The sequence below is a fragment of the Caretta caretta genome, chromosome 25, assembly GCF_965140235.1.
Source record: "Caretta caretta isolate rCarCar2 chromosome 25, rCarCar1.hap1, whole genome shotgun sequence".
Lineage (NCBI taxonomy): Eukaryota > Metazoa > Chordata > Testudines > Cheloniidae > Caretta > Caretta caretta.
The window spans coordinates 18,717,649-18,743,123 of NC_134230.1; the positions used below are offsets into that span (position 1 = coordinate 18,717,649).

General features: G+C 64.1%; 2 protein-coding genes across 2 annotated transcripts in view; both read right to left on the bottom strand.

Annotated features, from left to right (window-relative positions):
* Positions 1 to 1,991, bottom strand: part of SSBP4 (single stranded DNA binding protein 4) — a 49,553-nt gene extending 47,562 nt beyond the window's left edge. Inside the window, exon 1 of the mRNA XM_048830834.2 lies at positions 1,605 to 1,991. Within this exon, the coding sequence (XP_048686791.1) occupies positions 1,605 to 1,660 (56 nt within the window). The 5' untranslated portion in view covers positions 1,661 to 1,991. The remainder of the gene's footprint in view (positions 1 to 1,604) is intronic.
* UBA52 (ubiquitin A-52 residue ribosomal protein fusion product 1) overlaps positions 1 to 25,475 on the bottom strand; it is a 375,240-nt gene that overhangs the window by 194,496 nt on the left and 155,269 nt on the right. The window lies entirely within an intron of this gene.

The following is a 25,475-nucleotide window of genomic DNA, read 5'->3' on the forward strand; positions in this document are numbered from 1 at the left end:
CAGGCTGGGGGGGGGAGGGGGAGGCGCTACCAATCCCCTCCCGGGTCTCTGGCTGGTTCCTTTCACTCTCTGGTCCACGTGCCAGTCTCGGTAGGAAGAGGTTCACCCTCGCCTCCCTGCGGGATCCCGCATCTGCCCAACAGCGAAGAACACGGCTCAGGCCGCGCACCGAGCCAAAGGGCCCGGTTCCAGCCAGCACACGACCACTGTGATGTGCCAGACGCAAACCCCCTGCTGCCACTGAGAGCTGCCCTGGGGCAAGGGCGGGGGGGGGGGAGGAAGAGACAGGGCTCTCCACAGAGTAACTGCCCCCCCCAGGGGAAAATCTGTTTGCACATGGTGAGGTATTGCACCAGCCTGTCACCTCCCCCCAGGCCCAACACCCAGGGCAAACTAAGCTCGCACTTCCCCCCCCATGCAGAACTCACTCACACATCACACTGCGCACCCCCCCATCTGTCCTTCCCCCATGTACCTGTGCCCAGCCACACCCTGGTTCTGCGCAGTTCTGCCATAGGACGGGGCGGGGGGGGGGCACAGGGCAACCTGCTGCCTCGGTTGGCCGCTGCCAGTCAGGCTTTGCCCCTCGGACAAGGGAGAGCCCAGGAGCGGCGGGTTCCTCCTGGCCGGGACCCTTTGCCCAGAGCCCCGCAGGGCTGGGACTGGGTCCTGCCAGCCCCTGGGACAGGAGCCGGCTGGGCAGGGTCCGAGCAGCGCCCAGCCCAGCGGGGCCCCGACAGGATCAACACCTGCTACCAGCAGCAGCTCCGCGGGGCCCGTGTGCAGGGTCCCCCCCCCGGGACTTCAGCCCGGGCCGGCCGCGACTTGCGGGACCCGCCGGGCAGCGTCCCAGGCTGCAGCCCCGGCCCAGCAGCGCCCGGCCGGGCTGCCCCTAACAATGGGGTGGGGTGGGGGGGCTCCTGCCGGGGCCGGCCCCGGGGACAGGGTGCGGGCACCCAGCCCCTGACACTTCCCGCCCCGCCCCGGGGCGTCTGCTGACCCCCGCCCCGCTCCCGGAGCGACGCCGGGGCCCCCAGGCGCTCCTCGCGGCAGGGCCGGGGGCTGGCGGGGCCCCGAGCCGCCCAAGTCACCCCAGGGGCGGCCGCTCGCAGCCCCCCGCGCCGGGCCGGACCCGCCTGGCTCCGGGAGCTCCGCGGTGGGCGAGGGCCGGGCCCCGGGCACCCGCAGCCCCCGCGACGCGTCCCCGCCCCGCTCCGGCCCCCGACGCGGCTCCCCAGCCGGGCGGACCCTCGCGCCGGAGCCCCGCGCCCCGCGCCGCCCCAAGAGCGCAAAGTTGGCGGCGCAAAGTTGAGACGCTCCGAGCCGGCTGCGGCCCCCGCTCGCTGGCTCCCTCCCTCCCTCCCGCCCGCGGCGGGGCAGAGCCCCCGGCCCCCACCCGCCGCCGGGGGCCCCACCCGCCGCCGGGGGCCCCACGCCGCCCCCCGGCTCCGGGGAGGGCGGCACGGAGGCTGCCGGCTGCGCGCCCACGGGCGGGCGCCCCGCTGCGGCCCCCATGGCCCGGCGAACTTCCCGCGGGGAGTCGCCCCGGGGGGCGGGGGGGGGGGCGGGGAACGGGCCCCCACGCCGGGGTCCGGCGGACTCACTTCTCCCGGGCCTGGCTGTCCGAGGGCACGGCGGGGCCCTTCCCCTTGGCGTACATGCTGCGGCCGGGCTTCGCCTGTGCACGCCCGTCAGCGAGCGCGGCCGGCGCAGCGCCCCATCGCCACGGCCACCCCGCCGGCCCCGGCCCGGAGCAGCGGCCGCAAACCCGGCAGCGGCGCTCGGGCGGGGGAGCTTGAAACCGCCGCGCAGGCACCGGGCGGGCGGGGGGCGCGCGCGCTCGCTCGCCCTCTCGTCTCTGGTGGCTGTTCCAGGAACGGCGCCACCTCCCCCGCCCCGGCTCAGCTCTTAAAAGGGCAACGCCGGGGCTGAAGCGCGCGCGGGGGGGCTCCGCACGCGCGCATGCTTCCCGCCCCGGCACGGTGCACACCCCACGGTCATCCACGGGCCTGGCGCCCCGCTCAACCCCCCCCCCCCCCGCGCTGGCACGTGCTCCCTCCAGCCTCAGACTCTACCCAAGGCAAATAGGGGCACGCCCAACACCCCACTGCACGGTGCTCTCAGCAACCTGCACCCAGCGCCCCACTGCCAGCACCTTGCCCAGTGCTTCCCGCCACCCCACTGCCAGCCCTGGACACCGTCTTCTGCCAACCCCCCTCTTGCTGTTTGTCCCTCATGCTCGGAAACCATTTCAGGACCAGCTAGGCTGGGAAGGAAACTCCTTCATTGTTTGCACTTTCCCTGGAGATGCCCCATGGGTATTTTCACACAGCAGCTCCTGTGTGTGCAGGTTGCTGGGTCTAGTGGCTCTGGCTTCAAAGGAAGAAGAAACTGCTAGTCTGTTTCTGCTTCCTGTGTGACTGGCACGTTTGGGTGCAAACCCAGGGAGGGCACATTTCCAGGGCTCCCCTGGACAGGACATGGAGGCCTGGCCGAGAGGAATGCTGCCCCTCCTCAAGGTGCAGGGAGCCCGGCTGGGAGAGATTTGGGGACTCTCCGAATATCATGGAAACCACTTGCTGGGAATAGATGTGCCAAGGGGCTGTGTTTCAAGGTCCCCTGCACGCAGGGTCAGTCACCACTGACCCCCACAGGCCGTGCCCAGGCCAGTCGTCCCTGACCAGCAGCCAAACTACACCTCCAGCAGCCGCACTGCTTGGCCTCTCGCGGTGGCCCGGGGACAGCCAAGTGGGTCAAAAGGCAAATCCTGCAGCAGCCGCCTCCTGCAGCACCAGTGGCCTCCGCCTACGGCCCCTCTCGAGAGGCTGAGAGTTGCATTCACAGGCTGGGAATCAGAAGGGAGACCAAACTCTGGGGCCTCCCCGCTGACACTGGGGGTTTGTGGCACAAGGCACCTCACGCCCCGGGTAGGTTGTCAGCAGCACGGAGCTAAGGGCCCAGCCAAGGCTGCGGCTGGCTCATCGGTCTCTCTGCTCCCTGTGGCCCAGGCACCATTGGAGGAGGATGGAGCAGAGGAGATGCTGGGGGGGCATTGTGTGGAAAGTCAGAGCACTTCTCCGCGGGCAGAGCAGGATTCCCTCAGGCCCGTCTCCCCTGGGGACGGGACAGAAGAGAACTGGCCCAGGCACGACTCCCACCGAGCAGCCCCCCAGCAAGAGAGGAGAGAACAGCAGCCCTGAAATCCATAGGGGAAGCTGACCGGCTGGGCTGCAAGCCAAGCCCATAAAGACAGAGGTGCTGGAGTGACACTGCCCAGGGCTTTGTGTGGAATGAGCAGAGGAGGGTTAAAGGAGCAGGAGGAGTTGCCCTGTCACTGCAGCAGGGCCAGGAGGGGACGCTCATGCACTGGGGTTTTCTCACAAGCCCCAGAACAAGGCTGGAGTTTCTTGATTTTTCCCTGGTGCTGGATTTTTGGAGCAGGGTTGGGCAGAAACCTGGGCCTGACCCACTCACACAGCACTAGGGGGAGGAGGGACTAGAGTCGTGTGACCCAAACCTCTCTCTGCAGTGGACCCTGATCCAGAGCTCAGCAACTTGGGGAGCGTCAGCAGCCGGCTCTGGGCTTTGCTTGGGCCCATCTCGGCTCAGAGCTGCCTCCGCTCAGATTAGAACTCTTCCCGTTCCCCCAAATCACAACGTCACCGTGAAACTTTCCAGCGCTGACAAACTGCCGCAGTGCAAGGAAAACGCGTCTGGTCAAGCACATGCCAGGCAGCTCTAGTGAAAGCCCAGGGGTGTCTGGGGCCCAGGCCTGTGATCTGACCACTAGCCCCTGCTCTTCTCTAAACCCTGGGTCAGGTAAACTGGGCACCCGGCTCTGCTCTGATACATTGAGAAATCCAGAGCGACTGCTGAATTCAGTGAGCTGACGCTGGCCGACGGGGTGACACCCAGAGCTGCACCTGCCCCCCAGTTCCGTGGCTGGGGGGGTCCATGGAACTGAGTGGTGGCTGGGCTTAGAGCTGCCTCCTGCGGTCTGCAGACAGCTTTGGCCCTGGAGCGGAGACAGGCTGGCCCAGAAGGGCGGCCAAGTGAGCGTTGGAGAGGGATGGTGACCCGGGGCTGAAGATGCCCAAGGTGGCGCTGACCCTGGGGGAGGGGCTGCCCCCCACCCTGAAGCTAAGGGCCCAGTTTGGCTCTCAGGAACTCCATGGAGTTCCACAGTTACACCGGGCCTGGCAAGATTCCCCCGAGAGCCCAGCGGCTCTCCTTTCAGACAGCCGGGCAGGTCCCCCTGCTGGCCCTGTGTGGCTGGACGTGGGAAGAGCCAAGGGAAAAAGGGTGATTTCTTTTTCTCCTCCCCATTAATAAACCACAATGAAAGATGCATACGGGGGGATGATTGTTCATTGTATGAGCACCTGGTTAGTAACCGGCGGAACGAGACAGTCTGGGCCAGCTTTGCCAGGGAATGGCAACAACACTTCACTCAGAACCCACGGTCGCAGTCCCTGGGGGCGGGAACCCGGAGAACTAAGAGCCCGGTTCATGCAGAGGGCAGGTCAGCGCCGCAGGGCTCAGCGCTCGGGACGCTGGAGCCTGGGACATCTCCTTTCAGTCCCCCAGGAGACTCCATGCGCAGCTCTGCCCTGCTGAGGTGCCTTGTGGGCCGGTTCAAATCGAACTCGGAAGCACGTTTGATTTAGAAACTCTTCAGCCTTCCCCCAGAACCAGGCTGCTGGGTTTGGCATATTCCTCTGCCCCGTGTTCTCTGCTACCAGGGCCTCGGGTTTCCCAAGAGCCTTCCAGCTCCCACCACTTGTTCCAATGCGCTCGGTGACATCGCAGCGCCAGTGAAGATGTCACCGGGTGAGGTCATCAGAGAGGAGCGAGCAGCGGGAGCGGGTGACTCATGGAGAAGCAGAGATCCTGTTTCCGGCAACCGATGAAGAACAGGGGAGCAGGATGTCAGAACCCACAGCTGCTGCTACGCACAGAGGAGAGAAGCGTCATTGTCTGACAGAGCCCCGCAGAATTCAGCTGGCCTTGGCAGTGTGTGCACGGGCGCGGGTGCGGGTACCTCTTGCTGTTTGTATCCATAATTATTTGTTTGCACCTGCAGGTAAAATACCTTCTGTTTCCCATTGCTTCCATTCCCCCTGGGAAGGGCAGCCAAGCAGACTTTGTCCCTGGGCTGATGAGCACTCCGTCCCCACAAGCTGCAAGCACCAGCCACTCTTGAATGGGTCTTCAGCACAGAAAGAAATGCGTGAGCTTTTTGGAAACTTACCAGGCACTTTTTATCACCTTTAAAGTCTGATTTTTAGTCATTTCAGCTGTTTCCTCATCCTGGTGCTCAGGGCAACCAAGCCCCTAGCCAGTGTGCAGAACCCGCCCCCATGCACGGGAGCAACCTGAACACACAACTCAGCTCACTCCTGCAACCCGTGTGTGCAAGCCACACACCCGAACCCACAGCCACGCCCACTGATCAGCACAACTGGCCCAGCAGGTACCAGCAACCTTCTGTCAGCACAGTGCATCAGTAGCCCCCCAGCAACCTGTGGGCGCAACCCCGAGTCACACACAACCTGCACTAATAAACATGGCCTGTACAAACCCTACAAAAACACAGCCCCGTCGCTGATACACCAGCGAGGGAAATAAACCCCCAAAGAAGAGATTTCCTGGCCAACCTGCCATGTAGAAATCTCACTGAAAGAGAATTGGTTTAAAGACCAAGTAACCTCCACCCCGACCCCGCACGCACACTCTTGCTTTCTTCTCTGAGAGCCATGGCCCATCTTCCCATCCAGCGTCTTTGTCCTGGGGACAGCACCGGTGCTGTGTGACAGTGAACCGGGCAGCAGGCATGATCCTGGCCAGCCTGAAGTGCCCCACCCAGGGGAGTAGGATTCATAGATGCTCTGGCCGGAAGGGACCGCTGTGACCACCTGGTCTGAGCTCTCTTCTGTTATGTTCTCTGGTAACAGAGGTGCCACCCTCCTGGCAGCTCTGCCTCAGTTTCCCCTGTCAGCCCACCCCAGCTGTGGATGTGGCTTGGCCCAGTGAGCTCAGCCCTTGCCCAGGTGATGGGCTAATGACAACAGGAGAATAAAGTGAGGGAATCCTCGGCCCAGCCTGGCTGCGCCTCTAGCCCCTTTCCCTGAGGCCCCCACTGCCCCGGCCTGGCTCAGTGCCCAGTGCCTGAGTTTCAATCAAATCAAAGACCCAGGCCAGGCCCAGCCCCCACTCTGGGCTGGCCCGAGTCCCCAGACAGCTCCTGGCCCCACTAAGAGCAGCCCGTCTGCTCCCGCACACACACACCCGTCTGGCCGCACTGCCTGGGCTTCCCTCCGTCTACAGCGCAGGGAGGAGGGGGTCTTGTGAACCCCTGGCTGCTCCATAACCCCATCGTGGCCAACCCATCGCGGCCCTGCATGGCCCCCTCAGGGAGCCTCCTGCATTCGGGCTGGCAGGCTGCTCCGAGGGCACATGGGAGAGGGCCCTCGGCAGCACGGAGCAGGAGGCTCCCGCTCCCAGGCCTTGACCTTGCCGAGCGCAGCGTGGGAGTGCCAGGGAGACATGGTTGGGGCTGGAGCTGTGGGGTGGGGGGATGTTTGTGGGAGGGGCTCGTGGGGGGCAGGACAGCTCTGGGTTGGCACCGGGAGGTCGCTGGTCTGAAGCCGTCTTAGCTGCCCAGAGCTGCCAATTGCTCATCGGCAGCTGGTGACTCAGCTGACGCCTGCAGCCAGGCTGACAGGTCCCCGAACGCCTCCTCTGTGACTGCCACTCTCACCAGGCCGCTAACGGGGAGGGGGCTGGCAAGGGCATGGTGCCCCCCCGTTCGGTGCATCATGTGCCCAGCCCCCAGGCTCTTACAGCCCTCCTCAGGGTACAGCACAGTATGCTGCCACCCACTGCACAGAGCATGCTGGCACTGACGGGGTTAATCGCCCCCCGACATCGGTCAGTGCGCTCGCATGGCCCCACCAGGCGGGTGATGGGCCCCAAATCTCCCACCGAGCCATGTCTCAGGCAGGATGGAGGGGGCAGGGCCTGGGCCTTCTCCCCCATGCCTGCTGGTGCCCCTCACGTGCCGCTGATGCCCCCCACCCATGCTCTCCCAAGCTCATCGCCCGCCTGTCACACACCCAATGATGCCCCTCGCTTGCCCCACCCTGCCTGGCACTGCCCTTCACCCACCCCCTTCGGGAGCAGAACATGGCGCTGGCGGCTGGATTCTCGAGGAGCCGGAGCGCCACCTTGTGTCGGTTATGGAAGCTACTGGTCTGTACACCTGCCCCACAGGGGCTGTTCCCACCCTCACCCCACTGAGCATTTATCGCTCCCAGGTTCCCAGAGCCACCTGCCCTGCGGGCTCCCAGGAGCTGGGCTCCCCGGCCAGATGTGCTCCACGGCATGTGAGGATGTGAACCAGAGGAGGGAGGAGAGTGGGGAGGCTTCCTGGCTGCCCTCCCCCAGCAAAGCGCCCCTCTTGGTGGGGCTGGGAGCATTTTAGCTGGAACAGCCCATCTGCCCATGGGATTGTGGGGTTGGTGGGGGCGGGGGGTTTCTTCATCCCTTTTCATTGCAGCTTCAGCAGTGGCTGAATCGAGCACGACCTCGATCTCGCCTCGAGCACGTGCTCCATGCACCCCCCGGTCTGCAGCTCGGTTACCGGCCTGGAGCCCAGGTGCGGATCAGCTGCAGGCAGAGAGTCCACAGCAATATGATTTATGCTTCTAAATCTCTGTTTGAGACGGTATCCACCACCAAACTGCTGCAGATGTGCAAAGGCACACGCCTGCACATGCCTGCACACGTGCAGGGCCCAGCGCTCCACGCACACGCAGGCCGGCGGGTCTGGCTGGACCCATCAGACCCCCTCTCCCAGCTCCGGCCACAGAGCCGGCCCAGGGTCAGTTACACCAGCTGCCACTGGGGCAAATGGACACATGCCTGGGCATTATGGGATGTCTCATGCATGCCTTTCTCCCCTCCGCTGCCCTCTGGAGCCCAGAGCAGGATCCCAGCTGGCGGCGAATGGAGATGTGCCAGGGATGGGAGCTGCCCCCGGTCAGTGGGAGACAGAGGGTCTGTGCCCCTCCATGCCCTGCCTGCTCAGCCCGGAACCCAGGCCATGGCTGCCAGTTCCCGGACGTGCCACCTCTGCAAAGGACCACAGTCTGGCTCCAGGGACTGCGTCCTGTGGAGACCTCCAACCCTCCAGATGTGGCTCCCAGCCCAGGGCTGCCCCACACCACACAGCTCCAGCTGGTGCAGCCAGGCCCCATTGCCAGGGAGCCCTCAGGTGCTGGCTAGGGTCTCGGCTGCCAGGCTGTGTCGGGCACAGATGTGGCGAATCTGACGGCCTGGCTGGGGTGGGCGTGCCCCACAGCTGATGAATACGATCATCCCCCTTCCCTCCCCCTTGCCAGTTGCCCCTACACGAGCCCCTGGGCAGGGGACCAGCATGGTGCCCAGAGCTGACAGGCCCAGCCCTGGGCACTGAGGGAAGTAGCCCAGCCAAGGAGTGTACAGCACCAGCACAGAGCCAGGGGGGGGCCTCTCTCCATGGGGTCCAAGTGCTGAGACAAGCCATGCCAGTGGGGTGTGGCTGACGCAGGACAGGCCTCAAGGAGCGAGATGGCCCTGAGCCCCCAGGCCTGGGGGGAGAACTGGGGCACTGGGCAGGGGCTGGGGCCTGGAGTGTGCTGGCTTGCAGAGCTGGGCGCTACGCTGGGTGCCTGGGGCGTGACGTCGCTTCACATCAAGGCGAGGTGGAGAAAGGTGAGATCTGAACAAACCGAAGGCCAGGCCCAGGGGCCGCCTCAGCACCGGGTCCCAGCCATGCCCGGCCTGGCAACGGCCCCGGGGGACTCGTGCCAGGGCAGCTGCTGCAGTCCCACAGGCGTCCCTGCAGAACAGCGTGTGGCTGTCACTGCCCAGCCCCCGCTGCACGGGTGGGGGTGTTACCCCCTCACCCCACTCGTGCTGGGGAGCAACCTGACAGCGCAGACGGCTTCCTCCCCCAAAGGGAATGTGTGGGGACGTGCTCCAGCGATCAGATCAGATCAGATCAGAGGGCCGGTAGGGTGGGGGAGGTCAGGACTCCTGGGTTCTATTCCCAGCTGTGCCACTAGCTTACTCTGTGAGCTCTGGAGGTCATGCCAGTGCCTCAGTTTCCCTCCCCCAGGGGTACTGCAAGGCCAAATCCATCTCTGCCAGCAGAGCAGGGGAGTGGGCCTGGCCCCAGAGGCACATCCCAGCGTGGGCAGGTGGCCAGGAGCCATGTGCCAGCAGGGAGCTGGAGGGCGCACCCTGCTGTCCCCCCATCCCGCTCCGCCTGAGCTTTGTTTGGGTTTTCATTTTTTTGTTGCACTTAAGAAATTAGCGGTAATTACAGCCTGCGTATGGTAATGCTCCTGCGCCACCCCCCTGCCTTGCTCAGCTGCTGCTTGGCTGCCTACGCAGACTCTGCACACACGCCGGTTTCTCCCCTCCGGAGCACGTGGAACGAGTGGGGGAAGGGGAGCGAACGGGGTGGGATGGCGCCGGCTCCCCCCTAGGAGAGGGGGGTGAGCGCAGCAGCATCCGGCGGCTGCTCCCAATGCACCACAGTCCTCGGCTCACTCCACAGAGGCGTGCGGACGGGCCAGTTGGCACATGGGGCTGGGAGCAAACGAGGGCCAAAGGGAGCAGGGGGCTGGAAGGAAATGGCCAGAGGATCCCTAGCTCAATGGCCCCAGGTGGTGGCCGTGGCGGACCTCAGCCAGGATGGGATGAAGCCTCAGGATGGAGGGCCAGGCAGGGGTGGGGGAGCCCTGGGCTGGTACCCAGATACCAGGGTGAGGGTGCATTAGAAACCTGGAGACAGAAAGCCCCTGCAGGCCTGCTCTGCAGCCTGGCACTGGCCCCTGGCTCTGCCCCCATCTCCAGGTGGCACCAGCAACTCTGGGGGCAGGTGGGGAAGTAGGGTACCAGGAACAGGAAAGGGGCGGAGTCCCTGCTGGGTCCCAGGACATGGTGAAGTGAATTCAGGAGCTGCCCCAGCAATGACCGTGGGAATGAGTGGATCGAAAGCCAGGCCAGCTGGGCTCTCACACCCTGAAGTCCCCCATGCCCCATAGAGGCCAGGTGAGGAGATCTGGGGCCACTGAGGCAGCCGGGATGGAAGGCCAAGGGAGGCTGGTATGCCAGCACAGCATCCACCCTGCCATTGCCCATGGTCCCCTGGCATCAGCTGGCAGGGCGCTGCACAGACACATGCAGCAGGAGGCTGGGCTGGCTCAAGGGGGCAGGGGGAGCTGTGCTGAGCGGCCTCAAGTGGCAATGGGGGGTCCTGGCACACAAGTGGGAAGGTGGGGAATGAGAAGAGAGGAGTGAGGGGAGGAGGAAATGGAGGCCGGGCAATAAGGAAGTAGAAGAACCCCCCGTCCTTCTCTGCCAGGCCTGTGATGTTTGGTGCAAAATTTCCCTGGCCGGACACAGGTCCCCGCTGGGAGCCAAGGGCCTGGCCTCTCAGTGTGCCATGGCAGCGCCGAACTCACCGGCAAGGAGCAGATGGAGGCGAAAGCCCCTGGCACACAGCAGGAGAGATCAGCAAGTCCCCGGTTACATAAACAGGCTCGTTCCACCCAGCACACGCGCCCAGGCCAGACGGATGCAGCAGCTGGCAGAAGGACCCACTGGAGTACAGACTGCAGTGGGGGGGGGGCAGATAACGCCCAGCCGTGACCGTGCAAGGGGGCGAGGTGAACGGGCCTGGCACAGGGATGTGCTGAGCCAACGGTCCCTTCTCAGCCATCCACCGCGACTGTCTGGGCCGGGGTGGATCCCGGCACAGCGACCCTGCGTGGGGGGAGCTCTGTGCGAACACTGCATATACCGCCCCCTCCTGGCGGCAGCTCGCCGGTTACCCCCTTGGCAAGGCTGGGCACCTTGGGACTTGCTGTCTGTGCTGCTTCCTGTCTCCCTCACAGTCGCTGTCCCCTCCACGCACCCCAGAGTCCCTGCGGGCTCCAAGCCAGGCCTTGGGAACAGCCCGCAGAGCGGTGGGGACCAGTGCCAGCTGGGACGGGGCTTTGGGAGGTGGAGCAGAGCAGCACAGCTAGGCCCCCAGCCCCTCCCCTGGAGCCAGCTGGGAGCCACGCTGCTGCCTCTCCTCTCCATGGCTACTGCTCCCCACCCTCCCAGGCTTGGCAGCCGGGGGTTCCAGCCCAGTGCTCTCATTTGCATGCCCAGGGCGAGGCTGGGAGGAGAGAGAACCAAGGAGAGCCCCGTGAGCTCTCAGCCCAGCCCCCAGGACACTCCACTCTCGCTGGGTTCCTGCAAAAACCCTCTGCCAGCGCCCACTGTGGGCAGCAGAACCAGCGCAGAGAGGGCCAGGTGTGGGACCCTCCAGCCTGCACCTTCCGCTGCTATCGCTCCTTTCTGGGGAGCTTTGGGGCCCACTTCTGGGGCCCTGGCTGCAGGGAAGGGCTGCAGCCACTTGCCCAGCCAGCAAAGAGTTAAACACAGGCCTTGGGAGACTCGCAGCTGCTTGGCACCGTACTGTGCCCCGCAAGGCCGGGCTGCTGGGACCTGTTTAGTGGGGATGGAATCGCACTGCTGGAAGGGAGTAAGGGTTTGCAAAGCAGCAGTTCCAGCCTGACAGGCCAGGCCACCTCAGGCCCAGAAGCCATGGTGATGGGCCCCTAGAATACAGACACCCACCTGACCCTGACTGTGCCTCCCAGACCCCTGGCCCAACCAGCAGCTCCCAGGATAACCCTGTGCTGGTGGGAGGTGGTGAGGCCCATGCAGGGTCCCCTCTAGGACACTTGGCTCAGAGCTTTCCAGTGAGTGGGGTGGAGGGAGCCCCGGGAAAGGCAGCGAAGCTCCCCCAGCATGCTCCCGAGGCAGGGGACTGGGAAGGATCCAGCCACGCGCTTCGCTCCACGCCTCACAGCAAACCAACCAAGGGAAGGCAGGAGAGCGACTCTGGCACCAGAGGTGGGGTGCGGGCTGGGCAGGGCCCCTTCCCCCGTTGCTCTGGGCTGGCAGCTCAGCCCTTCCGAGCGCGAAAGGGGCAGGACCACACAACTGGGGGGGTTACAGGGAAACTCCAGCACCCAGCTCAGCAGGCACCCAGGGGCACTGCACCGTCTCCAGCTTCCCTCCCCAATTGTCTGTCCCCCTCGGGCCTGGGGCAGGATCCCAATGTGACCAAGCGGGACTGTTCTTAATGTTTCCTCTGAATAGTGTGGGAGTGCCTCAGTTTCCCCTAGGCAGTAATTAAATATCTAGGGGGTGGGAGACGGGTGTATGGTCATTGCAGAGCCCTAGAGGGCAGGTGTGTGAAGGGGTCTGGACACAGAGAATGGCCGACACCCTGTTTCCTGGCACCTGATGGCCTGGGCCCTTCCCCCCTGCAAGGTGAGAGCTAAAGGGTCGGAGAACAAAGGAATCAGGTGACCTCCTGGCCCGGGGAAAGGACAAAGCCCAGAGGAGGAGGGGCTGGAGGGAGTGTCAGTTTGGGGCTGGCTGGGGACCTGGAGTGAAGGGCAGATGTGGTTGTCTGGCTCACTGCCCCCCAGAATGGACCCGGCTGAGGGGTCCTGTTCTCTGCACCTACAAGCTCTGTTTTAGACCATGTTCCTGTCGTCTAATAAACCTTCTGTTTTACTGGCTGGCTGAGAGTCACGTCTGACTGCGAAGTTGGGGGGCTGGACCCTCTGGCTTCCCCAGGAGCCCTCCCTGGCGGACTCGCTGTGGGAAGCGCAGGGAGGGGCAGAGGATGCTGAATGCTCCGAGGTCAGACCCAGGAAGGCGGAAGCCGGGTGAGCTGTGTGTCCTGCAGACAGGCAGCTCCCAGAGAGGAGACTTCCCCAGAGTCCTGGCTGGCTTCGCAGGGAGCAGCTCCAGAGCATCGCCCGGGGACTCCGTGACACCCCTGTTGCTGCTGGGCCCCAGGGGAAAGCCATGGCCGGGGCCGGGAAGGGGGCAGCGAGCTACTCTCCAAAGCCAGGGGAGACTCGACGGGGGTGAAGAATCTCTCTGTCACTTCAGTGTTCGACGCCGGGTTCCCACTGGGAACTTTAGGAGTGATGCAAATTGAACTTCCGGCCACCCCGGAGCAGGGCTCAGAATCGGGGCCCTGGCAGCGACTCCATGGTGCGGTGCATTTTGAGAACCAGCCTGTTGCTGTGAGACGCCGCGGGCTCCTCCCTGGCAGATGGGAATGCGGAGCCCCCGGGCCAACCCACGTGGGTGGGGAAGAGGTGGAGTGGGGAGGGGAGGGGAGGCCCAGGGGCTTTGTGGAGCACTGTGCCCAGCAGCCCTGCCAGCCCGGGGGCAGGAGAGGCACAGGCCTGAGCAGCAGGGCTCATTACATACACGTTCATTGCTAGGGCCCCAGGCTGGGCGATGGGGGATGGGACTTGCTGGGGACTGTGGCCCAGTCACCCATGTTTTCCAGAGCACCCACGGATTTTGGGTGCTGGCGTGGGACACCCAGAGCCTGATCTGCAGAGGAGTTAAGTGCCAACACCTCCAGCTGATTTCACTGTCACACCCAAACAGTGAGCACAAGCCTCAGCCCCTCCGTGCCTCAGTTTCCCCAGCTGTCAGTTGGGGGTAATGATGCTGAGCCTGGAGATCCCCAGGCAGAAACACATGCAGGGCCTGCCTCCACAGGAGCTCTCCCCACTGGACCCCCCTCTCCTGGCCCTGCTCTGCCCACCAGCCCTCTTCCCGCATCATTCCCTGCTCTGGGGGAGCTGGGGAGGGAGGTGTCTGGCACGGGGATGGCAGGCAGCAGTGCTGCAAATGTACTAGGTCCAGCACAGTTTCAGGAGCCCTGACTTCACACCAGGATGCCGCGCTGAGCCCCCCGTACCCTTCCAAGCCTGTTTCATCAACAGCTGGCGTCCCCACCCTTTCATAGGCAGAGTGGGGCAGGGTCTCCCAGTACCCAGCCATCCCTGGGGCAGGGGCACATTCAGCTCAGTTCTTCCAGGGTCAGCCCCGGTGTGAGTCTGACCCTTGCCCAGGAGCCAGCTGGGCTCCTCCCTCCAGCATTCACATGTAGGAGCAGCCCTCCAAAGTGAGATGGACACCTGCTCTGCGGTACCCTGCCACCCCCTGAGCTTCTGGGGCCTGCTGGCTCCCCCAGGAAAGGTCCTGTTTTAATTCCCAGCGTGGCCACTTGTCCCCCTTCCACTGGCAGAGAAAGCCCAGCGCAAACAGAATCATCCAGCCCCTGGGAAACGGCCCCTCGGCACTGGCTGCTTTCCCATCCCAGGGCTGGTGGGCAGGCATGGGCACCGAGACACTCGCAAACTTACCGTCCCGCAGCAATATCAGCGTCAGCATTCCCACCGCTGCCAGCATAGGGCAGCACTGCCAGTCATGTGACATGTGGTGTCCCTCTTAAAGCCCCAGCACCTGGACTCAGGTGACCAGGTGCAGATCTCAGCGTTCCCTGAAAACAAGAAAAGGAGGTTTCGGGCCCTCCTGGCTGCAGGGAAGAGTTTGAGCTTGTGACCAGAGTGGGACCCCGGGCCCAGAGATCAGACCTATTACCTATGACTCGCAGCCCCCACGCCCATCCCACACAGAAACAGAGGAGCCCCCATCCGCGTCAACCCTATTGTCCAAGGAGCCTGCTCTTCGCTGGCCACCTGGGCCTTCCTGCAGAGCCCAGCAGCGCAGGGCCAGCCAGCACCCGTGCTGGGCAAACAGCTCTTCCCTGGGAACTGGCCCGAGAGGCACAGTCACAAGGACCCGGGCAAACAGAGCAGGGCTCAGTAGAGGCAATTGGGCCACACTGTGCACCTGCAGCAGCCAAGTTTGAACCCATGGGGGGGTCACACCGCTCCCCCCTTGCACTGCCTGGGGCCCCAGCCAGAGACACTGAGCCCCCGGTGCTCACCCCCGCAGGGCTTGGATGGACACATCTCGGGGGGAGGCTCCCTGGAATCTCCCTTGTGACCTCGCCCCATGGCGCTCGCACCTGCTGGGGGTGATTCACACAGAGTCCAGAGCCCCAGCCAGGGACACGGGCCCCGGGAGCTCCTGCCCAGGCATCAGGTCTGCGGGCAGGGGCTGGCAGTGGGGAACTCGGGCTCCACAGGGCCAGCTGGGAGAGCCAGAGGCAGAATCTTCAGCCCAATGCCCCAGCCCCAGAGCCTGTATCCTGGCCCCTGGGGGGAGGCGGCCGTGGCTCCCAGACCAGGCGGGGTGTGGGAGGTGAGCATGTGGTCAGGAAGCCAGCAGGAGCCATGGGGCAAGGCCAGCCCTGGGAGTGGGGTCCCCTGAGGCAAGGGCATTGGGAATCTGTCCCAGAGGCAACGCTGCCCCCTGTCCCAACTCTAAGCCCATGGGCTTTATGGGCCTCTGGCATTGGGGGCGGGGGGACTCTGGAGCAGAGCAGCCTGTGATGGGCAAACCCTCCCCCAAGTCACCCCAGCAGCTAACGACAAAGGGAGGGCAGCTCCCATCTCTGCCAGGAGGCAGGGGAAGGACTCAGAGCTTCTCCTCCCAGCCACAAAGTAGGGGTGTCTGTGCAAGGAGCTGCTCTCTGCTCACATGGGAGCTCTGCCTGCCCTGTGGCGGGCCTGGAGGGGCCTGCAGGCTCTGTCACGGAGTGTGGGGGAGTCCAGGTCCTGCACCCCTCTTCCTGGGATTCACTGAGACTCTCAGCCAGCCAGTAAAACAGAAGGTTTATTGGACAACAGGAACACAGTCCAAAACAGAGCTTGTGGGTATAACCAGGACCCCTCAGTCAAGTCCTTCTGGGGGGAGCGGGGAACTTAGACCCCAGCCCTGGGGTTCCCTGCGTTCCTCCACCCAGCCCAAAACTGAAACTAACCCCCCCAGCAGGCTCCCTCCTGCGGCCTCTGTTCACATTTCCGGGCAGAGGTGTTACCTCCCCCTCCCCCTCCCGGCTCAGGTGACAGGCTCTCAGGTCTCCCATCCCCAGGGCACATTCCCAGGTCAACACTCCCCCCTCCCTGCTGCGTCCCATCATCACATGCTCCCTCTTCCCAGAACCAAATTCTCCATTTCTTTTTGTGCCCCCTCCCGGCAGGGCCTTCCAGACCCAGTTAGCAGGAGCCAGGGGGCAGAGGGGGATGGATAATCGCCTGAGTGGGAATTTTTGGTAATATTTTTATGAGTCCTGTTTGTGCCTCAGTTTCCCCAGTGTGCTGCATTGTTTCCAGGGGGTTGGGAAAGGGCTGTTTGCTCTCAGACCAGGCAGAGACATAGATATGGGTGTCGCCTAGAGGTCTGGGTCTTGGTCCCCTTATCAGTGGGGGCCTCTGAAAAGACAATAATTGCCTGGATATCGATACCTAGCAACCAATGCCCCAGAGCAATATAGACTTCCCCAGCTCGGGGACAAATGGCTGGAGAGAGCTGAGGGGGATGCGCTGGCTGCTGGGGACAGCCAGGGCTCGGACCTGGAATTCGGACCAAGGGGCTCAGACAGATGGGGAGAGAGAGCTTGAACAATGGGGCTCACCACAGCTTGGCTACCCGGAACGGACGATTCTCCGTGCTAAGCCCAGGCCCTTCCCATGCTGTGACTAGCGAAGAATGAGCCCAGCTGCTTTGCCAGCACTGGGCGAGGGGCATCGAGTGCAGAGAATGCACAAGTCTCCCCCAGGGACTCGCTGCCAGGAGCTCACAGGGGAAGCAGGGGGCTGACAGTCCTGCGGTCCAGCCAAAGGCGTTGGTGATGCCGTGTGGCTTCCCCTGGAGGAAGAGAGACCCCCAAGGGGTCTGGCCCACTGACGGGGTTCCTCCTGGAGACAGTTCCAGCGCTGCAGTCCTGGGGATCTGTGACCCCTGACAATGATGGAAATAGCCCCCCTGGTCTGCATTAAACACCCCAACCACCAACCCCAGCTCAGAGCCAGGGGGTCCCTGGGGAAGTCACTGCAAGAAACAAACTGGCCAGAGAGTTGTGTGTTGCCACTGACCCCACAACCACCCTGCCCCCGCCCCACGCCGCGACTGGCCTGCCCCCACGCCCGCCTGACTCAGGCCAGTGGGTCTGGGGCAGCTCCCCCCATCACCTTTCCCCTCCCTCTGGAGGAGGGTTCTTGGCAGCGCACGGGGCTGGAGGGTGCCGCGCTCTGGTGGGCCGAGCTGCCCCATGCCCGCCCGGGACAAAGGGTCCCTTTCCTAATGCTGCAGCTCCAGCCTGCAAAGCAGCCACTAGGAGGTGCTAAGGTGCGACCCCCCTCCCCAAAAAACAGCCCCCGAGATTGGCTCTCTGGGATCTACAGAGCACCAGTGCCCAGGCCCCCTACCCCATGGGCACTGGGGTCCCGCAGCACCCCAAACCCTGCTCTCGGGCGCTGGCGTGTCACCTCAGGGGGTGACCCACCAGGCGATGCCCTCGAGCTCCGCAAAGAGCTGGAGCAGGGTGCTCAGCAGGCGGGGAAGCGGAGCGGGGCAGGCGGCAGCGAGTGCGCCGGCATGGGGCAGTGCTCGGCGCTCGGCCGCCGGCCCCACCGCGCCCTGCTCCAGCAGCCAGAGACGGAGATGGGCTGGGAGCCCAGGCAGGCAGGCCGCAGGCCCGCCAAGCAGAGCATTGCCCCACCCCCGGGGGCGCCCCTGGAGCCTTCTCCCCGAGCTCGGGGGCGGCACTTGGCGCCGTGTGCGCCCAGCGGAGCGAGGGCAGCGCCTGACCCCCAACCCCGCCACTGGTCCCTGGGCTCCCCGGCGGAACGCTACCTCGCGGCGGCCCGTGGGGCTGGGGGCGCCCGGGCTCCCTCCCGCTCCCGGGCCTGGGGGCGTCGGAGGGGTTCTCCGGCGGGCGCAAAACACCCCAGCGCCTGGCCTGGGTGTGCCCCAGCAGGCCGGCCGCCGCCGCCTGCCCCCGCGTTCCCCGCCCCGAATCCAGCCGGCCCTTCCGCGGCATCCAGCCCCATTGCGGGGAGCTTGAAACAGCCGGGAGCGCGGGTTCCCGAGCCGGCGGAGTGCGGCGCAGCGGCGCTTTCCTCGGGATCGGTGGGTCTTTGTGCCCGGGAGTGCGCGCTGCCCCCGCCCAGAGGCCGGCCCGGGCCCGGGGCAGTGGGGGCTGAGCCGCTTTCCGACCCGGGGGCCACCGGCTCCAACTTTCCCCGCTCCAAGCGCTGCGAGGCGCGAACCCGGGGCTCCGGGCGCGGCTCCCTCGGGCTCCAGGGCTGCGCTCGCTCCAGGGGGCTTCCTGCTGCGGGGCTCCGGGCGCCAGCCGGGGGGGCGAGGTGCCTCCTGCCCCCAGAGTGCTACTGCCAGGAATCCGTTGGCCCTTCCGTGTCCCTTGGCCCCAGCCCCTCCATCGCCGGCGCGCCGGAGGCGGGACCCGCAGGATGGCAAAGCCTCTCTCCTCTTCCTCAGCTGGGAAGCAGTTTGAGATCCCAGCCGGCCAGGCCCCCTCTCTGGGGGCTGCTCTCCACACAGCACTGTCCCCAGGCACCTCAGCCCCCAGGCACATGGTGTCACGGGGTCCCCGGGCGATGCTCTGGAACTGCTCCCCGGAAGCCAGGCAGGACTCTGGGGGAGTCTCCTCTCTGGGAGCAGCCTGTCTGCAGGACACACAGCTCACCCAGCTTCCACTTTCCTGGGTCTGACCTCGGAGCATTCAGCATCCTCTGCCCCTCCCTGCGCTTCCCACAGCGAGTCTGCCCAGGCGGGGTCTTGGGGAAGCCAGAGGGTCCTGCCCCCCAACTCCGCAGTCAGACGTGACTCTCAGCCAGCCAGTAACACAAGAAGGTTTATTAGACGACAGGAACATGGTCTAAACCAGAGTGTGTAGGTGCAGAGAACAGGACCCCTCAGCTGGATCCATTTTGGGGGGCAGTGAGCCAGACAACCACATCTGCCCTTCACTCCATGTCCCCAACCAGCCCCAAACTGCAACTCCCTCCAGCCCCTCCTCCTCCGGGCTTTGTTCCTTTCCCAGGCCAGGAGGTCACCTGATTCTTTTGTTCTCCAACCCTTTAGCTCTCACCTTGCAGGGGGGAAGGGCCCAGGCCATCAGGTGCCAGGAAACAGGGTGTGGGCCATTCTCTGTGTCCAGACCCCTGCAGGTAACCTGTCCTCTAGGGCTCTGCAATGATCATACACCCTTATCCCACCCTCTAGATACTTAAGAACTGCCTAGGAGAAACTGAGGCACCCCCACACTATTCAGAGGAAACATTAAGAATAGTCCCGCTTTGTCACACGTGGACTGAAAGGGAGCGGCACAGGGCGACTGGCCCCAGCCAGACCATTTCTCCAGCCCCCTGGACCTGGGGCCCGCCCTCCAGTTTGAGTCTAGCAAACCTGAGCCCCAGCGTGGGGGTGGAAGGGGCATCTTACGCTGGGCACAGGAGCTAGGCAGCGACGGCCACACATAGCCCTTAACCCAGCAGCACTGAGAATGTCCCACCCTCTCCCAGGGCCATATCAGCCGCCCACAGCCCTGCATGACCCCAGCTCCACCCCCACCTAGCTTCCTCATGCACCCCTGGGGGAAAGGTCCCAGGGCAGGGGCCTCATGATGGGGACCTCACATAGTGCAGATCCTGTCTCCTGGCTCCCTGCCATGCTGGTCCCGGCTGTCCCTGGGCCGGGGCTGTGTGAGATCAGGGCGGGGGCTCCTTTAAGTGTGGTGCAGCAGCTGGAGGTGCCAGCCATAGCTACCTGCTCTGCACAGCCCTCCCACAAGCTGGGCCATAGCGCTGCCCATCAGCACGGAGCGGGGGCGCTGGCCTGGGGGCTTCTGGCCCAGCCTGCGGAAGGAAGCAGAGAATTCTCCCCAAATGCAGCGCAGCGCCCATCCCATCCCATATGCAATGCCTAGCGACTCCAGCCCCGTCCAGTTCTCTGGGGCTTCTCCAGGGGGGCGATTCTCTGTTGCTGGTCTCCCCCCAGCATGGCATGGTGGGGCGGGGGGGGGAGTGCAGGGCTCTATCCTCCCAGAGCCAACCCACCTCCTTGAAGCCAGGCCCCCTCCCCTGCGTGGGAACCATGCACCCACCCAGCTGCATATGGCTCCCCTCTGGCTGTCAGGGATGGAGGGAGCATATGGCCCTGGGAGTCAGGACACCTGGGTTCTATTCCCACTCTGCCACTGAGTCACTGCAGGTCCTAGGGCAGGTCTGTGAATGCTTCTGGGCCTTGAGGAGCCGGGCTGGCTGGGGTCAGCCACTGGCCTGTAGCCAGGCCTGGTCAGTGGTGACTGGCAGCTGTGTCCCTCCAGTGGCTGTTGGTGGCTTGGGGGGCTCAGATCAGTTCCTAGGGATGAGCCGTCTGCCTAGCACAGGCGCTTGCTGGCCCTGGGCTGCTGGGCTGGGCAGGGAGGCCTGGTCCCAGTGGCCAGCGAAGAGAAGACTCCCTGTACAATGGGGCTGAGGCCGCTGGGGGTCTCCTCTGTTACTCTGTGCAATGGGCGTCGGTGGCTCTGCTCCCGGGTGCATCCCTGTCCCAGCAGTAGGTGCTGGGGAGGCTGAGCAGGGCCACCAGCCACCCAGCCTCACTTGCCCGCCTGGTAACACCTCAGCCCATGTTCCTGAGGCCCAGGGTGACCGATCCCCCGCTCGTTGGCTGAATCTGCGGCAGCTCTGGCTTGCTGGCACACCACAGACCTGGGAACCTCACAGCGCCGTCATGCCAGCACGGCTGCCAATGTGTGAGTGTCACGGGGGAAAACTGGCCCAGAAACCTGAGCTGGCTCTTTGTGACGAAGCGGGACTGTTCTTAATGTTTCCTCTGAATAGTGTGGGGGTGCCTCAGTTTCCCCTAGGCAGTTCTTAAGTATCTAGGTGGTGGGATAAGGGTGTATGATCGTTGCAGAGCCCTAGAGGGCAGGTACGTGCAGGGGTCTGGACACAGAGAATGGCCAACTCCCTGTCTCCTGGCAACTGATGGCCTGGGCCCTTCCCCCCTGTGAGGTGAGAGCTAAAGGGTTGGAGAACAAAGGAATCAGGTGACCTCCTGGCCCGGGAAAGGGACAGAGCAGGGCGGGGCTGGTGGGAGTTTCAGTTGGATGCTGGCTAGGGAGTGGAGTGAAGGGCAGACGTGGTTGTCTGGCTCACTGCCCCCCCAAAATGGAACCAGCTGAGGGGTCCCGTTCTCTGCACCTGCAAGCTCTGTGCTAGACCATGTTTCTGTCGTCTAATAAACCTCTGTTTTACTGGCTGGCCGAGAGTCACGTCTGACTGCGGAGTTGGGGGGTAGGACCCTCTGGCTTCCCCAAGACCCCGCCTGAGAGGACTCACTGTGGGAAACGCACGGAGGGGCAGAGGATGCTGAATGCTCCAACGTCAGACCCAGGAAGGGGGAAGCTGGGTGAGCTGTGTGTCCTGCAGACAGTCTGCTCACAGAAAGGAGACTTCCCCAGAGTCCTGACTGGCTTCATGGGGAGCAGTTCCAGAGCATTGCCCGGGGACTCCGTGACACTCTTCCATCTCCTGCTGACACTGCCTGCTGTGTCCTGGTGCAGAGAGATCAGGGAGCAGGACACTGCCAGGAGCCACAGCCATGGGCAATCTCTCCGACTCCTTGCTCCCCATGCCCCAGACCTGGGCATTCCACAGCCAGGACAGCCAGGGGTTAAGGAGTGATGCCTCCCCCCACCTAGTCATCTCCCCATGTGCCAGTGGGCCCACCACTGGGCTGCAGCCCCCTGTGGAGCAGACTCAAATCACCCCTCTGGGCGGATGTGTTGCGTGTGGGGGAGAGGGAAGGAAGCTGGGGGAGGGGCTTTTCCCTGCCCCACTCCTGGGTTCCCCAGCTCTTTGCCAGGCAGCGAGTTATGACGAAGCAGAGACAGAACCTTGGCCAGGATGCCAGGCCCTCCATCATCACCCAGCAGAGCCCAGCATGGCGCCGACCCCTTGGCACACTCCAGCCTGTCTGTGAGTGGGTGCCCTGCCCGCTGAGCGTGCTGGGAGAGCACCAGGCTCTCGGGGCTGGCCAGGGAGGCACTCTTCCAATGGGGGACCCGCACCCGGGGGAGAGGCTGCTCCTTCTCCTGTTCCCAGCCAGGAGCTGAGGTCCAGAGCGTATGGGAACCTGCTTGGGGTGGCCCGGGGAATGTATGGCAGAAGCAGGGATCAAACCCACGTCACCCATGGCCTGCTCAACCCGCCCTCCCCCCGAACCTGGCTCCCACTGCAGCAGCTGCTCCTAGTATGTCCAGACAGAGGAAGTGGTTTCCCTGGCAACATGGCTGCTCTGGGACACCCCTCACACTGACGGGAGCTTGGCCGGATGGGGGGCCATGGGCTGGCAGCCGCGCCCATCTCTCCTGCCAGCCTGGCAGGGTGTGGGGCAGCGGCTGGCAGCTGCCCAGGTGCAGAGAAGGGCCTAGCAGTGGTACAGGGAGCTGGGGTGGGTGGGCAGACGCACAGACAGCTGTGGAGGTGCCCGGACACAGCCCCTCCGTGCGCCTGTTGGACAAGGAGCCGCGTGTCCCCTGCTGGGTCTGGTGAAGACGGGACCATCTGGCCCCACTTCACACGGCGCTCCCAGGTGCCGGGGGAACCCAGCCTCCAACCAGCACTCAGCCGTGGAGACCCAGCACCACATGTCCCGGGCCCAGCCCAGCAGGAGGCGCCCTCTGCAGCACGACTGCGCATGGACCACAGGAGCCCCTTGCCCTGGGTACTGCACAGGATGCCCATGCCGTGAGCCTGGCTGCTGGCTGGGAGACCCCACAAGGGGTTAAATCTTGCTCCAGGAGCCAGCCACAAGGTGCCGAGCTGGCCCCACCCTGCAGGCAATGGGCGACTCCTGTCCTTGCAAGTGGGCCCACCGGGGTGCTCCCCAGCAACCTGGGCAGCCTGGCGTGCATAGGGCCCCACTCCAATGGGACTGGCCCAGGCGCAGGGGCTGCCCTGTCTGGGGCCCTCTTCCAGGGGACGTGCAGGGGACTGCCAGGGCTGCTCAGCCAAGACCCCCAGGTGGTGCAGGCAGCTGGTCTCCTGGGGCCGCTGCCTGTCCAGTGCCCACCTGTTTGCAGTGGGCTCCGTGTGCTGCAGGGCTGCACTGCGATGGGCTGGAACCATCCTGGCCCAGACACCCACAGGCAGCGTGAGCAGCAGCCCCAACACCAGGATCTGTGGTGCCTGAGGGGCAGAGCATCCTGCGAGCGGAGGCAGGAGCGGCAGCCCCAGCAGGCAGACGGAGGCGCCCCGGGGGAGCCAGGGGGTAGCGGGGAGTGGCCATGCTTAGGGACATTCACCGGGGCCAAGGACGGCCGCTTCCAGCAGCAGCACCAGCCCCATCTGGTTCGGATTTGTCCGGGGCCAGCGCTGGCCATGGTGTTGTTAACCCCTTGGAGCCTGTGGCCGGATGTTCCAGGGACAGTGTCCCAGCAACGTGATCCCCAGGCTGGCTCAGGGAGAGAGCCCAGGCTGACCGGGCCCCTGTCTGGGGACACCCCCACCCTGCAGCACCCATCCCTCGTTCCCAGGCCGGGTGGGGTCTGCAAAGCCCTGGGTAGCCATGTGCCCTTTAGGTGCCAGCTGCGACACTAGGCCCTGTGCTGGTGTCCAGCCGGGCAGTGCTCTTCACCCCGCTTCAGGCAGGGCAGCAGGCAGGCTCCTTCATGTCTGCCTGGGGAGGGGGCTGTGACGAAGTGGGACTGTTCTTAATGTTTCCTCTGAATAGTGTGGGGGTGCCTCAGTTTCCCCCAGGCAGTTCTTAAGTATCTAGGGGGTGGAGTAAGGGTGTATGATCATTGCAGAGCCCTGGAGGGCAGGTGTGTGCAGGAGTCTGGACACAGAGAATGGCCGACACCCTGTTTCCTGGCAACTGATGGCCTGGGCCCTTCCCCCCTGCAAGGTGAGAGCTGAAGGGTTGGAGAACAAAGGAATCAGGTGACCACCTGGCCCGGGAAAGGAACAAAGCCCAGAGGAGGAGGGGCTGGAGGGGGTTTCAGTTTGGGGCTGGCTGGGACATGGAGTGAAGTGCAGACGTGGTTGTCTGGCTCACTGCCCCCCAAAATGGACCCAGCTGAGGGGTCCCGTTCTCTGCACCTGCAAGCTCTGTTTTAGACCATGTTCCTGTCGTCTAATAAACCTTCTGTGTTACTGGCTGGCTGAGAGTCACGTCTGACTGCGAAGTTGGGGGGCAGGACCCTCTGGCTTCCCCAGGAGCCCCGCCTGAGCGGACTCGCTGTGGGAAGCGCACGGAGGGGCAGAGGATGCTGAATGCTCCGAGGTCAGACCCAGGGAGGTGGAAGCTGTGTGAGCTGTGTGTCCTGAAGACAGGCTGCTCACAGAAAGGCGACTGCCCCAGAGTCCTGACTGGCTTCATGGGGAGCAGTTCCAGAGCATCGCCCAGGGACTCCGTGACAGGGGCTTAGTGCAGTGAGCAAGGAAGGGCTGTGAGGTGCTGGGGAGCTCCTGGAGCTGCCTGGTGGCTTTGCTTATAGGGAGGAGCAGCAGAATGGTCTGGGCCTGGGAGCCCCATGCCCTGCCCCTGGGCTGAGAGGTCAGACACAGCTGCTCTGAGGGCGACGTTGCACCTCCTTGTCTCCCGTGCCAGGGTGTGACACCCAAGGGGCTGGGTAGGGGATCCCCACAGTGCCAGTCTCCCATCCCAGTGCTGGGCACATCCAGTCCCAGCATGGCTCACATCTGGGGCTGATTTCCAAGGTGGCTGCAGCGCTGGGGCATTGCACGCTCAGGGCTGCAGAGTTAAGCCTCTGTGTCTGCCCCATGGAGTCGGCTCGGCTCCATGAGGATTGGCAGGGATTAGCCAGCGCGCCGTGGCCAGTCACTCCAGGATTTCTCAGGCGCTCTCTGTGCCAAACATGGAGCGGCCCTTCAGCAGCACGAGCCAAGCGTCAGCAGCACACGGCCTCCCTGTGCCCCAGGGGCTGACGTCAGTGAGCCGGGGCAAAGCAGAGCCAGGCAGATCCTGCAGGAGCAAGCAGGCAGCTAGTCAGGGAACCAGCTCCCAGCCTCAAGGCGCTCCAGTGTGTATGTGCAGTGTGTTGTTGTGTGCATGAGCATCTGTGTGTGCACGCAGAGTTTGTGTGTGCACATGCATTCTATGTTTTGTGTGTGTATATTGTTCATGTGGGGTATGTGTGCATGGATTGTGCTCATGTGCATGTCTGAGTGTGCATCCATATACTGTGTGTGTATGTGGGGCGGGGGTGTGCATGCACTGGGCACGTATATTGTATGTGTAGGTGGGGAGTGCATGTGTGTGGGAGTTGTGTGTGCACTGTGGGGGGGTGCGTGCACTGAGTGTGTTGTGTGTGCATTGTGTGTACGTGTGGGGTGTGACCAAGTGGGACTGTTCTTAATGTTTCCTCTGAATAGTGTGGGGGTGCCTCAGTTTCCCCTATGCAGTTCTTAAGTATCTAGGGGGTGGGGTAAGGGTGTATGATCATTGCAGAGCCCTAGAGGGCAGGTGTGTGCAGGGGTCTGGACGCAGAGAATGGCCGACACCCCGTTTCCTGGCACCTGATGGCCTGGGCCCTTCCCCCCTGCAAGGTGAGAGCTAAAGGGTTGGAGAACAAAGGAATCCGGTGA